General features: G+C 47.1%; 1 protein-coding gene across 1 annotated transcript in view; it reads left to right on the top strand.

Moving 5' to 3' along the window:
* The window catches only part of SEZ6L (seizure related 6 homolog like), a 193,078-nt gene that overhangs the window by 88,890 nt on the left and 87,496 nt on the right, over positions 1-16,692 (top strand). Inside the window, 2 exon segments of the mRNA XM_081842598.1 lie at positions 11,523-12,221; positions 13,290-13,423. Of these exon segments, the coding sequence (XP_081698724.1) occupies positions 11,523-12,221; positions 13,290-13,423 (833 nt within the window).

The raw sequence follows: 16,692 nt of genomic DNA, 5'->3' as shown, positions 1-16,692 counted from the left end.
TCCCTCCTTGCAGAGAAACACTTGGTCAGCTTGGGAGTAAAAATGGTTTTAGGGCGGTGTTCCTGTGCTGCTCCAGACATGCGGTCCACATATCTATGTTCTGCGTCTCAGTTGCTTTGTGTCTGCAGTGAGGTTAATACCTAAGTACTTAAATCTTCCATGTGCTATGGCACATGGAGAGTTAACTAGTAACCAGTCTCTTATAGTGTCATCTAAATTGATAGGAAGAAGCACGGATTTAGAATAGCTGATTTGCAATCCTGCTACCCTGTGATACATTTCTAACTGCTGCTTAGGTGGCTCAAGGACAGTTATTGGATTTTGTAAAAATAAGAGGATGTCATCTGCAAACATATTCACTTTGTGTACCTCATCCCGCATGGTGACCCCCCCCTTTTAAAAAAAAATCCTAATCCTAATCAGCTTCACACACTCGTGATTTCCAACACCATCTTTCCAGACTAGCTGAAAAGATGCGATGTGTCTCTCAACACATATTAAAATCTAATGAGTCCTTTGTGTGCCTCTGGTGTGTTTACAGAGCCTGTTGGGTTTAACCTTGCAAGTTGTTTTCTTTATTTAAACATTGTTTTAAAGGCCCTGTTCAGGGTATAGATCAGACAAGCTTGTTCTGAAGCAGCTCCGGATTACTGAAATGGGTTCCTTACTGAAAATGAATTGTGGTTCGAGGACCCGACCCCCGCAATGTGAAATGAATACACAAGGACACGTGATATAAGGTTAATGGGCAAGGAAAGGCCACAACTTTATTGATTACAGCAGTGAAAAGGTATTGGCTTAGGCATTGGATCTCTAAAACAAGTGGGTTTATTCATCAGTAGGTGGAGCCTGTTGATGCTAATCCAACTATAGGCTCACCCCTGATGTCACCGAGGGTCGTGCCATGGCCTCCCGCCAAGCAGGCATCGGACAGAATACACGACCGCCAGATTCCTTTAACGGAATACCCAAAAATTGAAGGCATAGGTGATGGCCACACCTAGCACTTCGACACACCACAACACATTATTCCAATGCCTAACCGCCACCCGAGCCAAACGGCTCGCCGCCAATAACCTCACGGCTGCAACCAATCCCAGATGCTATTGATGACACTATCTAACCAAATGTCGTTCCCCAGATCTGATAGATGCACCCCATCATTCCGGTATAAGGCTTGGTCGCCGATCCGGATACGGTCATGATAAATGACTCGGCCATACATGAAGCGCACCCAACGGGCCACTGCCCGATTTATGAGTTTCCTGGTTTTTTCAATGGCCATACAGCTCTGCGCACCGCGTCAAAAAATTCTCTTCAGGAAGGAGGACCAGAACCTGGTTTTTTCGATGGTCATACAGTCCTGCGCACCGCGCCAAACAATTCTCTTCAGGAAGGAGGACCAGAACACCGTTGTTCCAGGACATGGCGGCAATCGCATCCAAATCTTTTTTAATGTCCCATGACAAGTCCGCACTTCTTCTGTTAACAAGGTCATTTCCCCCTAATTGAATGACCAGGATGTCGGGAGAGCCGAACGCGGCTACTTTCTCCACCAGCAATGGCATAAGCTCTTCCCAACGCATGCCTCGTCTCGAAAACCAGGAAACTCAAACTCCAGGTGGCAAACCAAAATTAGGCGTGAGGCGCAGCTGACCGCCCGTACGCGGGCCCAATGGACTATACTGTGGCCGCAAATCCACACACTTCTCCGGAACACAGCTGAGAATGAAAGGAAAGAAAAGTACCCTGGTGAATTGGTGCCTCATCAATCGGGATCCATCCTCATGAATGAAGAGCGGGCTAAGGCTGGGAGGTCTGAGGTAAAGATATCGCCTGGTGTCCTTTACTGGGCATGGGCCCTTCTGACCGGAGGCCGTGAGTTGTACTACGGTGCCCTTACCGCCGTGGTCCATCTTAGACTGATGCACCTGCACCATCACGCCTGAACGGGACACCTGCACGTCCTCCAGGAGGAGGCTGCGCGTTGTTCCACTTGAGGTAGCTTCTGCTACCACCTCGCCAACCCACAAGGCACCAAAGAAGGCTATGGCATATGCCGCAGAGAACAGCCGGGCCTCAAACTAGGACCAGCAAATTGACCTAAGTTTCATACGATAGGGGAAAGGGACGATACTTTGGACCTGAAACCTGTGAAGTCGCACCATACTTTCTTATAAGACCTGAGGGTAGAGGGTGCAACAGACGGTAATACTCCCTTGATCACTTCGCGTCTCCAAGGTTCCGCGATGAGATGACGGCAAAGAATGAGGCCGGGGAGAGGCTGGCGCTGCAGCAAAAGGCTGCCGAACACGCCCCCTCTGTGGCACCTGGTTGGATGCCTACAGAGGGGCATGGGCGCCAGCCAGGTGAGGTGGAGGCAGGGGGCTAACGCCCCCTGCTAGGGGCGGTGCTCGGGCTCCCGCCCACAACCACTCCCCTCTCTTCCAGGGAGGAGAGTCTCTACTGACAGACTTGTGCTATTTCAGCCTCCCTCAAGCCTGGCAAGTACACAATGGAATTGGTTACGGCATGCACCCCCTGGGTTCTTGTGTAATGAATACAACACAGGGACTCCCTTAGAAAAGTTTTGGGGTTTGCCACCTGTCCTGTATAATACAGGATTGTCCCATATTTCAATGTAAAATGCACCGTCCTGTCCTCTAGATTCAGGTAGGTAGCCGTGTTGGTCTGACGTAGTCAAAATAAATAAATAAAAATATGCAGTGCACCTTAGAGACCAACTAAATTTGTTCTGGGTATAAGCTTTCATGTGAATAAACATGTGTGCATGCACATGAAAGCTTATACCCAGAACAAACTTAGTTGGTCTCTAAGGTGCTACTGGACAATTTTTTTTATTTATTTCATCCTGTATGGATACATTTTTGTTCTCTAGTGAAGGAGAGTCCCCCACCTTCAGAGGGAGTCTGTTCCACTGCCCAATGACTGTTGCCCTCAGAAAATTCTTCCCAGGGTTTAGTCAGAATCACCTTTCTTGCCATTGGAATCCATTGATTTGGGTCCTACCCTCTGTAGCCAAAGAATGTTGTTGGAAAATTCAGGAGACAAAACGAAGGACTTTGACACATAGCACAGAGTTAAATTGTGGCATTCACTCCCATAAGACAACGGTGGTTGTGTTGTTGTTGTTGTTGTTGTTGTTGTTGTTGTTGTTGTTGTTGTTGTTATTCACTCTTCACTGTAAGGTCCCAGGGCAGGTAACAACAGAAGCCCAATATTAAAAGCAGTTTGAAATAATCTCAGAGATAAGGCGGGTCTTGAAAACACACATCTTGAGAGGGTTGAGGGAAAGAGGTCACTTTCAGCATTCCCTGTACAATGAGACTTCCAGATGTAACTTTCTAGGAAAGGATTTCCCAAGCTTGGGGGCCACCACAGAGAAGGCCCTCTTATTCCCTTGAGCCCCCAGCCCCCAAGCTTCTGAGGGTGGTGGAACTACCAAGAAGGCCTCCTCTGCCAATCTCAGAAAGTTTGCCAGGAGGCAGGTGGTTTCTTAAATGGATGTAGCAATTGTCACAGCAAATAAGGCTCCCAGCAGCTCCCTGCCACAAGTTCCTGTCCTGCTTGGGAGCTTCCCATCAGCTGCTGGGCTAGCTGTGCCTTGGACCCAGCAGGACTTCTTAAGGGTTACAGGGAGAGATTGAGGGCTGTCGCTTTCATGCCCTGCCGGTGGGCTTGTGGGGGGTCTCCGGCTGGGGAAGGCTAGCGAGGTAGGAGGCAACTAGCCTGGGGGAAGGGAATGCTAAGCAAGCTGGGCCTGTGGGCTGGCCTCGTGGCCTGGGGGGCCTAGGGAGATGGGGGAGTCCTTCTTGGCTGCCCCACCTCAGGCAGCAAAACGCCGAGGCCCCTGCTTGGATCCTCATGAAGTTGAGGTGGGGGGTGGCGAATGGGGGAGCCACTCTTTCTGGCTTCAATATGAACCAACTTCATCCCACAGAGTCAACCAACAAGAGTGTCTTTAGGAAATTAAGGGGTTTGAATGGATCTCATTATGGGCTCGTGGTGCTACATTTTTCATTTCATGCCTTGTTGAAGAGGCGGCTCATTCCAGTGCTTTCTAGCAAAGGATCTAATGAGAAATTAGTCATTGTATTTTAAATGTCAACAACCATTTTAAATAACAATCTTGGGAAGCGTTTTTACCTCCACTGAGTGGGTAGGTGGGGGGAACACACTGCTTTTCAGAAATAAATTTTAATCCCCCTTCCTTTCTCATAAATTAGTTCATTAAAGGGTTTTGAAAATGACTTTAATGCACATAGCAAACAAACCTCGCAGGCTGAGGTAAGCAAAGGGGGAGAAAAAGTTTTCTTTCTTTATTGTGTTATTCTATCTCCTTCCAACACTTTGGTGCACTTCAGTGCTGCACAATTAGTGTTAATGCACTCAGAGTGAATAGCAGTAGGTACAGAAACAGTGGTTGTGTTGGGATGCACCTCGGGTTGCCCTGTAGCTTGATGTGTCTGCATGGATGGGTATAGCTAGAGAGAGAAACTGCTGCTGACCTCATTTCCTTGCCTTCCTCCTCCTTGCTCACCTTGGGAGAGAAGACATATTTGCCCCCCCCCCCTCAATGTTTGATCAATTTTATTTAAAAAATTCAGCATAAAATTTAATAAAAGCAAACCTAATCTAAATTTAAAAAGAGCAAAACTAAAAAGAAAATAGAAAATAGAAAGGAAGAAAAGTGAAAGAAAATACAAAGCCCTCTATCAAAATTGTATCTTAACCCTTGTTCCACACAAAGAAGGGTGAACCCTCCCAGCCCTCCCCTGGGAACTTCCCCCTCTTCCCCCAACCTCCCACCCTAAGAGACCCAGGAGAGGAGATGCCTTTCTATGTCTCTCCTGCTGAGAATAAAGAGCATGCCTAGGCTCTACCGTAGTTGGACTGTAATGAGATCTTTCCTATCAAGCATGTACGGTATTTCCTTTAACAAACTTAGCTTTATTGTTTTCCAAGCTCAGAGTCTTGGTGTAATTACATCCTGGGTACACTGTGCTCCTCCACCAGTGCCCTATTTATTTATTTCAATATTTTTACACCACTGTGTCTATATGGGGGAAAGGGGTTATAGCAATAAAAACATGACACCAGTTAACCATTGTGGAAGGATGTGCTCTTAATTTCCTGTGTAGGCCTGGGGGAATAGAAAAGTTTTCAGCAGACATTTAAAAGTTGGCATAGAAAGTGCACACTGAATCTCCAGTGGGAAAGAGTTCCACAGGACTGGGCCGATGACACTTCAGGCTCAGTTTCTGATAGTTATCGAGTGAACCTCACCAACTCAGGGAACAACCAACAATGCTCCTGTGGCTGATCTTAGTGATCAAGCTGGGATGCATGCAAGGGTTCAGGTGATCCCTGAGGTACCTGGGACCTAGGTTGTTCAGGGCTTTGTAAATTAATACCGGAACCCTGGACCTGGCTCATGAGTAACCTGACTTGGCTAAGCTTCCAAGTTGCATGTTAACTCCAAATATTGAGGTGATTATTTAATGCAGCCTTTGCAAACCTGGTGCCCTACAGATACTTTGGATAGCCCCAGCATGACCACGCTCACCTCAAAAGCAAGGCGTCCCTGCAGACTGTCAGACAGAAGATGGAGCAGACTTCTTGGTCACTCCAGAGAGCAGGACTAGGACAACTTGGCAGAAATGGCGGCAAAGCAATTCTGATGAAAGATTCAGAGAAACATCCTAAGGGTAAGGACTGTTTGGCTGCCTCAGGACCAGAGGGAGCGAAGGACTCCCCTCTGCTGGATTTGCTGGAGAAATGTAGTCTGGCTCTGTCCTTGCAAGATTCCTCCATGATAGACCCTGCGCAGAGGTGGGAGGTGGACACAGAATCAAGGTTTCTTTGCTCTCAGCACTGCACCTGCACTTCTGAGTTAGAATCATAGAATCATAGAATTGGAAGAGACCACAAGGGCCATCGAGTCCAACCCCCTGCCAAGCAGGAAACACCATCAGAGCACTCCTGACATATGGTTGTCAAGCCTCTGCTTAAAGACCTCCAAAGAACTCCTTCACTCCTTGGCAGCAAATTCCACTGTCGAACAGCTCTTACTGTCAGGAAGTTCTTCCTAATGTTTAGGTGGAATCTTTTTTCTTGTAGTTTGGAACCACTGCTCCATGTCCGCTTCTCTGGAGCAGCAGAAAACAACCTTTCTCCCTCCTCTATGTGACATCCTTTTATATATTTGAACATGGCTATCATATCACCCCTTAACCTCCTCTTCTCCAGGCTAAACATGCCCAGCTCCCTTAGCCGTTCCTCATAAGGCATCGTTTCCAGGCCTTTGACCATTTTGGTTGCCCTCCTCTGGACATGTTCCAGTTTGTCAGTGTCCTTCTTGAACTGTGGTGCCCAGAACTGGACACAGTACTCCAGGTGAGGTCTGACCAGAGCAGATTACAGTGGCACTTGTTTGTTTTGGCCCAGTTCTCTAATCTGTCAAGGTCGTTTTGAAGTGTGATCCTGTCCTCTGGGGTGTTAGCCACCCCTCCCAGTTTGGTGTCATCTGCAAATTTGATCAGGATGCCCTTGAGTCCATCATCCAAGTCGTTGATAAAGATGTTGAATAAGACCGGACCCAAGACAGAACCCTGTGGCACCCCACTAGTCACTCTTCTCCAGGATGAAGAGGAACCATTGATGAGCACCCTTTGGGTTCGGTCAGTCAGCCAGTTACAAATCCACTGAGTGGTAGCATAGTCAAGTCCACATTTTACCAGCTTCTTTACAAGAATATCATGGGGCACCTTGTCAAATGCCTTGCTGAAATCAAGGTAGGCTACACCCACTGTGTTCCCTTCATCTACCAGGCTTGTAATTCTGTCAAAAAACGAGATCAGGTTAGTCTGACATGACTTATTTTTCAGAAATCCATGCTGTGGTGCATGATGTAAGGATGGCCCCCAACACAGATGGCTTTAAAATGTGATTAGGCCAATCTGAGGAGGAGGCTATCAGTTCCTATCAGTCATGATGACTCTGTATTGGGTGGTATCCAATGCTAATTTGACCCAGAGGCTGAGCCATTGAAATAAATGGACCAAAGGTGCCCATTCCTTTCAATGGGTCTGCTCTGAGGAAGACCAGGACTAGTGGCCTCAGCCTTTTGCTCGTGATGTTGGTGACAAGCTTTGCATCGTTGGCTACTGTGAGAACAGAATTGTGGACTAGATAGGCCCCCTGTGGCCTGATCCAGCCATTGTACCCCAAGAGAAGGGAATCCAGTCCATCTGGAAAGTAGTAGGGAGGACTTTTTTTGCCATGGGGTGAGGAGGTGGCTTCTCCCAACTCCCTCTAGCTTCCCCTCCTGCTAAACCCAGAGCTGCCATCTCCCATCATCAGTTTTGGTCGAATGCAGCAGGAGCTGCCTATTTCTTTGGCTGAGCCATTTACTGAAAGAAAACTAGTGAAAGGAGCCATTTATTTCCCTTAACAGCTTCTTGCATTCCTAGGAAATAGCTCAATTTCAGGGTAATGGGTTTCCAGAGCTCATTCCTCACAGTGCTGCTGAGTGGAGCAGAGCCATCTAGAAAATCCAAGAGGATCAACAGCAGCAAAAGACTGCCTCTCCATCCCTCACTGTGATGGGCTCCTTACCCATTACCCAGTCATTAGGAATGACACACACACCAGTGGGCATTTCTCTGTTCTTGCCACTGAAAGTCTGCCTATCAGGTTGGAAATTGCACAGGCACCATGTTCTACACCACCACAGCTGATCTCAGCAATGCCTCTGAATGCCAGCTGTTGGAAACCTCAGGAGAAAAGATGACTCTTGTGCCCAGGTCCTGCTTGTGGCATTCCTACAAGCATCTGGGTGACCGCTGTGAAAACAGGATGAGCCATTGGCAATTTTTTTTCAAAGAAGAGTTCACATAAGCATCTGGACACATTTTGTGTATATAGACATTTCAGTTTTCCTTAATGCAATTCATTTCTGTGCATTATTTTCACCAGAACACTTTCCTCTTACACAGGCATATTTGTCTGCATCCTTTGGATCGACAAGGCATTTGGGCGGTTTGGAGACCCACAACAGAAACAGGCATTTCTGTTTACCTATTTATTCAGGAAGTACAAATTTGTCAAATGAATTTATCCCCCACCTCAAATTGTGGGTATGCTAGAATGAGCAGGATTAGCAATTGCAAAGCTCCTAGTCACTTCTGCTGGCCACAGAAATGTCTCCATCTTGCAAATTTCAGAGAGATAATGTATCCCCCTTCCACCAGATTTTGGCAGTTCTCTGCATGTTCGTTAATGCACCACAAATCCTTCAGCTTACTGCCTTGCAGGGAGGGAATCTGCCAATTCCATCAGCATTTCCTGCCTTCCTGATTATCACTCCCATCCTTGACTGGTGTTTATGTAATTAATTGCAACAAGATTATGATTTAGTTCTTAAGACTAATGAGATAAAGCCGCTTTTATCAAAGAAATGGCAACCTCTTCCTTCTGTTTCCAGCGGGGAGAGCTTGAGCACCTGCAGCTTTGGAAAAGGTCCAGACCACACAGGCGCTGAGGTTTTCATACTCAGCCAAGAAATGCTTCTGCTGCCTGCCAGTGACACCAACACCCAGCAAGATCTGATGCTTGAGTCCCCTACATCCTGGGTACTCAACAATTCCTTGCTGCTTTCTCAGGGCAACACCAAATGTTCTCTGGCCATCAATTATTTTACAGTGAGAATAAATTATATTCAAAACATCAAATAAAAAAGCACCAATCAATGAACTGACACAATGTATGGATTTCACAGGTTTCCAACGTGGGTTTCAATAACTTATTACATTCAAGAAACTTCCCAAATCCATTGATTGCTGGCCAAGGATGGCAAGGAGAAGCCAAAGGTGGTTCTGGCACAGACACTCTACTTACTCCAGCCAGTGACCACCAGCCCAAATGGCCCTCGCCCTTGCCATAACACAGCTCTGAAGGCAAGTTAGAAGAGGAGGAGCAGCAGCATCTGCTTGGTTCTTGTTTGAGGGCCTGACAAGAGACTGACATTTATTTAATGTCATCTCCTTACCATAAAATCCATTTGGCCAAAGTGTGGGGGGGGGGACAGGACAGTGAAATCTATCCACAAGCTCCAGAGGATGAGGTGTTTTACTGGGGGTGGGGGGTGCCATGCCTCACCAAAACTGATCATCACTACCCAGCAAACCCTGCAATGTATGTTTTATCCTTTCTTAAAGTTTAATCACCAAGTCTGCAGCAATGAAAGAACATTTGCCTTTCAGTGTGCTGTCCTGAGTTTAGGCCTAGAGAGCATTAACTAATTTGATTAAACAATTCAACTGATTTACTTAAGAAATTAAGAGCCTGCAGCCCAATATCTGGTGGAGTTGATATTTTAAAAAAGAAATCAAGGGGGGGGGGTGGAGAAAGATGCTTGTTCCCACCAAACCAGAGCACAGACAGCTCAAAGCCACAAGGTGGGGAGTGTCATTTTGAAGGCAGCCTTTTCCTGCCTTGCATGCTCATTGATCTCCCTCCTGTTCTGCCTCCTTTCAAAGATAAAGGAACGTGATAAGGTGAAGGAGGCACAGGAGTCTGAAAGGGTTCAAAAGGAAAGTTTCTTTATTTGCGCACATTCAAGTTCCCTTGTTTTTTCCATTTTAACCAGCTCAGAAATTATTTCATCAAGTGGGTTCCTGCAGTCGCTTTCCCTTGAGAGCATTGCTCGGTTAGGGGGATTCCACTTGGATGCACCCCCTGGCAACATTAGCGTGGCCTTTCTGACATGGTGCGTAGGTTGGTGCAGGCACCCAGCATGGAGATTGCTCTTGGAACCCAGGAGCCCATTCAGAACTGCAAAAATGCCAGCAGCCCCATCACCCACGCACACTTCCCCGACCTTCCAGAGTTTCCTTAGCGCTGAAAGAGAGCTATGGCAGCAAGGCAGCGGAATGCCACTTTTCTCATCAGCCTGCCATTGTCACTGCTGCTCTTTATTATTGGCTTCCTCTCTGTACTGAGGGCAGGGCAGCTAAGAGGGGCACTGGGCTCTCTTCCCACCCACTGTGCTCCACAGAGGTGACTTCTAAAGCCTCTTTTATGGAAAACAAATTGCCATAGCAGCTCAAGCAAAAGCATTAAAACTGTAGAGGAAGAGCACAAACAACCATTTAGCCATTCTGGTCTGATGGCACGTACATGGGAAGAGTGCTAAACCCACTCTGGCCAAATCTCACTCAATTTAAGATTTTCTTTGAAAGCAAGTGGGCTTCTTTTGGGTTGAGGTGAAACGAGAGGCTTGAAATGCAGGAGGGGATTTGTCGTATCTGTGGATTGGTGTGTGCATGTGGAGGTTCTGTATTTGCTTTTTGAAGGTGGCACTTCTCCTCAACCCCAAGTGAAACCACAGGTGAAGGGGCTTTTTTAAAGACAGCAAATAAATTACCCATTAGTATGCCAGACATGGAAAATCTCTGAGCAAAGATGATGATGATGATGATGATTTTATTTATTCCCCAGACACTCTGGGTGGCTACCAACAGAGGACTAAAACAGAATAAAACTTCAAACATTAAAAACTTCCCTAAACAGGGCTGTCTTCAGATGTCTTTCCTGGGACCAGTTCCAAGCAGACAGCCATTGACTAAGAGGCAATGACACCTTGCGGCCATTTAGTCCTGTTTAGGATCATTGCATCACTACAGCAAGTCCTGCACGGCCAGTTTCCTGATCAGGTGCTGATGCTGGATGGCAAAGTTTTCCTGACCCAAGAGGATACTGCGCTTTCCTACCAAGCACATAAATTATTATTATTTTCACATTGAAATAAATGCCCACTATCTGTATACAGAGAAAGAGCTTTTAAAGAGCTCTGGGTTTTGATGCAAGCACCTGAGATTTGACATAGTTTACTGGTAGTTTCCAAGTCAACTGTCTTGCTTAACTTGAGTAGGTTCAGCATGTGGGGCTACATTCAGATCTTGAGTGAAAGCCATTGCCCACCATCTTTTGGAGGCGTTTTCTGGAGTAGCCTTTTCTCTCTGAATGTTTTGGCCTGCAGTTGCCACCAGCCCCAACCAAGCCAGGCAGAGGATGTTAGGGCTGATGAGAGTTGTGCTCTTAAAGCAGCTGTAGGGCCCCAGGCTGGCAAAGCTACATTGAAGCTGGGAATGCTATAGATGCCAAGAGGTCTGGAAGAAAGCCACCTTTACCTGGGGAGGAAAGACTCTGTTATTCCTGCATTGCAGAGGGCTAGACTGGTTGACCCTTGGGGTCCCTTCCAACTCTACTAATCTATGATCCTATGAGATGAGCAAAGTGTTCCTGGCCTCTGCCAAGACCCCAAGGGGCAACTAGTCCCCTTCAATGCAAATGTACCTAATGCACCTAATGCCCCTTCAATGCAATGTACCTAATGCCCCTTTCCTGTACCTAACAATGTACCTAATGCCCCTTCAATGCAAATGTACCTAATGCACGCCAGAGCTTTTAAGTCTCTTTCTCGGGACCTTCTGTTACAGGCATAAACTCTGGATTGGAGAGGGACTCTTTGAAGGCATCCCCACACCACTCGGATGAGTTCACCAACAACACATTGCTAAGAGAGAACATGGAGTCAAGATACCCTACCCCTGAGAGTCTCATTCTGACAACAGAGGACATCTTGGCTTTCCCAATGAATAAGATGGGTGAGTCCCCAAAACTGACAGCTCCCCCTTACACCAACACGAGACACATCCAACCTTCCAAGAAGAAGCCATCCTCTTCCAAGCAAGGAAACACAGCCAGGAAACATCAGAAACTCAGAACCACCACAGCTGCTGCCCAGCCCAGCCTGCCAACATCGAGGGCATCCCTTTCCAGAGACCACTTGCACACTTGGGGGGACAACAATGACATGATGGCTACAGTTCACAAGGAGAAGCCCACAACGCCAGAGCAGACCTCATGGGGCAGCAGGAAAGGAAGCCGTGAGGTGACCAGTCACTCCCTGTTTCAAATATCACCATTTACAATGCAGCCGACAATCCCACAGACCTTCTCTCACGGCCCCAAAGCCACAGAGCCGCTTATGGCTGCCTTTCCAGAGGGCGAAGCCCAGATTCCGGTCAAGAGCCCAGAGGATGAAACAAAGAGGGGGCCTTTTTCCAAGGAGGGCCGAGACACAACCACACCCACCATCATCACCCCCACTGTGATCACCACTGAGCAAACTCCAAGTAAGACATCTTACTTCTGCAATGATGTCATTGTGACAGAAATGCTGGGTTTGCACACAAGAAGTCAGCAGGGAGGGAAAGTGGTGTTAGCCAAAGTCATTCCAGGCATTGCCTGTGCCCCCTGGGGACTTCCCCTCCTTACCAAATTCCTCTGCCTTCCCATACTCTGAGGCAGGGATCGCCCATGGGGTTCCCTCCAGAGGATGCTGGACTCCAAATCCCATCAGTGAAGAAGGGTCAGAGATGATAGAACTTGGAGGCCAACAACCTCTAGTGGGCACCATGTTACCCGTCCCTCTTCTGAGAGTTGGGGTGGTCACAGCTGCTGCTTTATCACAAATTTGCAGGGCAGTGGGAGACAGCTGACTTGCCAGATGGTCAGTGCATTTGCTAAACGACCGTTTGTCTTTGGGACAGCAGATGGGGAGGGCAAAGGCAGAAGGGTAGAGGCATGAAGAGAGGAACCATGTGCATTTGACAGAGGCCACAGAGCATCAGCAGAATAATTGCTTTGCTTGCAGAAAGCAAATGGGAGCAGCTTTGCATAGGTCTGGGAAAGACCCTCTGCCTGAGACCCTTGAGGGCCACTGCCAGTCAGTGTCAGCCAGGGATGGGGAATCTGTGGATCTCCAGATGTTGGTTTCTGTTCTGGCCTGGGCTGTAGTCTGTCCCACAACATGGAAGGGTCCCAAGCAAACCACTGCCTCTTTCTCCTTCTCAGCCCTGCCATCCCAAATGGACTCCTCCCCACCACTAAACACTCCTTTACTTTTGGCATTTAACTGTCCCAACCCACTCCCAGAACTGGGTAGAGTGGTACGGCTCTTAGATGGGAGGGGAATAACAAGGCCTCCAACCCATTTTTTCCCCAAAGCACATTATGCTTTTACTTAATTTTTTAGTAAGCATTGTAAAGTTTATATGGAGGGCATTAGCCCTGACAACAAACAAATTAATCTTTTAAGGGGAATTAGTGCCTGGTTGGTTATAGCCTAGACTTTAGTGGACATTTGGTTATGGATTTTATGGGGTAGGTCAGTCTATGATTAACATGGAGTTTCCTTCCAGTTCTCTGCGGCGTGAATTTTTACGAGCCGGAAGGATACATAGACTCAACCGACTACCCACCTCTGCCATGGAGCCGTTTCCTGGAATGCACCTACAATGTGACTGTCTACACTGGATATGGGGTGGAACTGCAGGTAGGCATGCAAGAGGGAGGCAGCCCAGCCCTAGCCTACATCAGGGTGTGGGTGTGAGTGTGCCTGCCTAGGCTAACCTGGACCCAAATGTCAAAGCTGGTCTGCGCTCAGTTTGAGCTGGAGCCCTCAAGTCTTGCTTTCTGTGTAAGCTCTGAACCATGCAAAGCAGCAATGCTTAAGCAGAGTGCCTCTGATCATGTGCAGAGTGCCTTTCCTTTACCACCACCATTGTTGAAATTAATTTTATTTGGAAAACTAACATGTAATATAGATCTAAACAGTGTACATACGTCGTAAAAAATACCCATTGTGCCTGGTTAGTAGGGGCAGTTGGAGCAGATGCACAGAAAAAATACAGAGGGGAGGGAGGAATAGCCGAGTGGTACAGCACCTGCTTAGAGTGCAGAAGGTCCCAGATTCAATCCCCAGCATCTTCAGGTACAAGTAGGGATGCAGTTCTGCCAGACTGAAACCCTGGAGAGCAGCTGCTAGTCAGTGTGGGCAATACTGAGCTATATGGAACGTAGGACACTGCCATCTACTGAATGTGACCCTCAGTGCATCTCGCTCTGTCTCATCCTCGTGGACTGACAGGGTCTCTCCAGGGTCAGGCAGAGAGTGTCTCCCAGCGTTCTCTGGAGATGCTGCTGCCATTGGGGATTGGACTTGTTTTATTTATTTCATTTTTATTTCATAAAAATTATACACTGCTGGATTACTTAAGAAAGCAGTTTACTAAAAAGATAGTAATAAAATGATTCCTAAGAAGAATTAATAACAACAATGTAAGACTTTTGAAAAATTAAAATAACAATAAACTAAAACATATTAAAACTTGTGTCAGCATTCTAAACATGTGGGTAGGCTTGTCTAAACAAAAATGCTCTTGGCAGGCATTGAAAGAGTGCCGTGAATTATCAGACATGTCCAAAGGAAAGTTGTTGCCACACTAAAATATTAAATTCTTACAAATGTAAAACGGGGATTATGCAGCCTTTGTAACAGGGCCACTTCTGCTGTTTGAAGCATTCAAACAGGCATCGTATATGGGGTGAGGTGATCTCGCAGGTAAACTGGTCCCAAGTTCTTAAGGGCATTGTATATTAATGGCAGGGACGCGGGTGGCGCTGTGGGTTAAACCACAGAGCCTAGGGCTTGCCGATCAGAAGGTTGGAGGTTCGAATCCCCATGATGGGGTGAGCTCCCGTTGCTTGGTCCCTGCTCCTGCCAACCTAGCAGCTCGAAAGCACGTCAAAGTGCAGGTGGATAAATAGGTACCACTCTGGCGGGAAGGTAAACGGCGTTTCTGTGTGCTGCTCTGGTTCGGCAGAAGCGGCTTAGTCATGCTGGCCACATGACCCGGAAACTGTCTGTGGACAAACGCCAGCTCCCTCGGCCTATAGAGCGAGATGAGGGAGCAACCCCAGAGTTGGTCACGACTGGACCTAATGCTCAGGGGTCCCTTTACCTTTATATTAAGGGCAGACTCTCCAAGTGTCCCTGTTTTCCAGGGACAGTCCCAGATTTACAGAAGCCGTCCCAGTTTCTGATTTGATCCTGGAGGCATCTGAAGGCAGCCCTGTATAGTTTTATTATGTTTTTATATATGTTAGAAGCCGCCCAGAGTGGCTGGGGCCTCTCAGTTAGATGGGAGGGATATAGATATATAGATATATATAGATATATATAGATGCAGGTTTTGGTGTCCTCGGGTGTCTTCCCGTGTAAAAGTTGGGGTGTCTAGGCGACGTTTCGACGAGGTCTCACTCGTCATCTTCAGGCTGGTGCTTTCGGCTTCTTGTTACTGGAACAGAGCTGGATCTCAGTGTTTGAGTTCCTATAAATACTGTAGAGGGGGTGTGGTGTATAGCCTCCAATGTTCTGGGCAGAGAGGAAGTTCCCAGGCTAGTGTGCCTTTTCTTCTTTTGTTCCTTAATTACTTGAGAGATATCTTGAGTGATTTCTTGAGTGATATCCTGAGTACCACTTAGGTGGGTCATTAGGTGTGGATTAGTTGTTAAAGTCTTTGTGTCTTGACCTCTTGAACTTTGTGAAGAGTTTTCCTGAGAAGATGGCTGTACTGTACTTAGTTGTGCTCTGGCTTGGCTTCGTGTATAGGGGCGAGCTGTGGTTTTGTGGCTTGTGTCAGCCAGGTCTGTGTAGGGATTGCAGGGGGGTGCAGCATCCGGAGGTGCCACCATGGATTGGCTACTGGATGGTGTCTGTAATTCATCTGTGGAGAGGGTCTGGGTTTGGGTCTGGTGTGGTTGATTGGTGTTGGCGTTCTGTGTGCCTCTGGATCTGGTGTCAGTTTTTGTGGGGAGGGCTAATTTCCAGATGTCTGGCAAGCGGGATGTGTCGTCACGCTTGTTCATGTTGTGAGGGTGTTTCTCTATCTCGATGGCCCACCTAAGTGGTACTCAGGATATCACTCAAGAAATCACTCAAGATATCTCTCAAGTAATTAAGGAACAAAAGAAGAAAAGGCACACTAGCCTGGGAACTTCCTCTCTGCCCAGAACATTGGAGGCTATACACCACACCCCCTCTACAGTATTTATAGGAACTCAAACACTGAGATCCAGCTCTGTTCCAGTAACAAGAAGCCGAAAGCACCAGCCTGAAGATGACGAGTGAGACCTCGTCGAAACGTCGCCTAGACACCCCAACTTTTACACGGGAAGACACCCGAGGACACCAAAACCTGCATTCCTGTACCCGTGAAAATCTACGAAAGCAAATATATATAGATATATATAGATATAATTACAGACTAGGACAGCCCTATTTTCATCAGACAAATGTTGGAGGACATGTAATGGTAACACCCTGAACTTGGCCTGGCAGCAGATGGGCAACCAGCACAGATCTCTGAGCAGAGAGGTTCTGTGATTCCGTTACTCTACAAAGGGGGTCTGGAAATACGCCAGTCCTCTTTAGCCAAATAAAGACAGCAGCGCCGTGGAAAGAGTTCATATTTATTGCAGGCTGCAGCAAAAATAACCGATCCAGAGGAATTCTCCAAATTCTAGATCTTGATTTCAAATTTCAAGACACTTTTATAATATTTACATGTGTGATCACCTTGTGCACAATCCTTTTCAGCAATATGATTGGATAACAGAATGCATGGACAGCTTGTGGACCCCTAAAACAAATTTCATTGGTCAGAACAGCCTGCCCCTAATTACTATGGCTACAGGTATCTTTAAGCAAAGTTTATACAAAATATTGCTTTTCTGCTATCTGCTATATGAAGACTTGTCTGG

Source organism: Podarcis erhardii (genome assembly GCF_964252035.2).
Source record: "Podarcis erhardii genome assembly, chromosome: 15".
Taxonomy (NCBI): Eukaryota; Metazoa; Chordata; class Lepidosauria; order Squamata; family Lacertidae; genus Podarcis; species Podarcis erhardii.
Note: the sequence above shows the minus strand (reverse complement) of the source record. Positions and strands in the feature narration are given on the sequence as shown.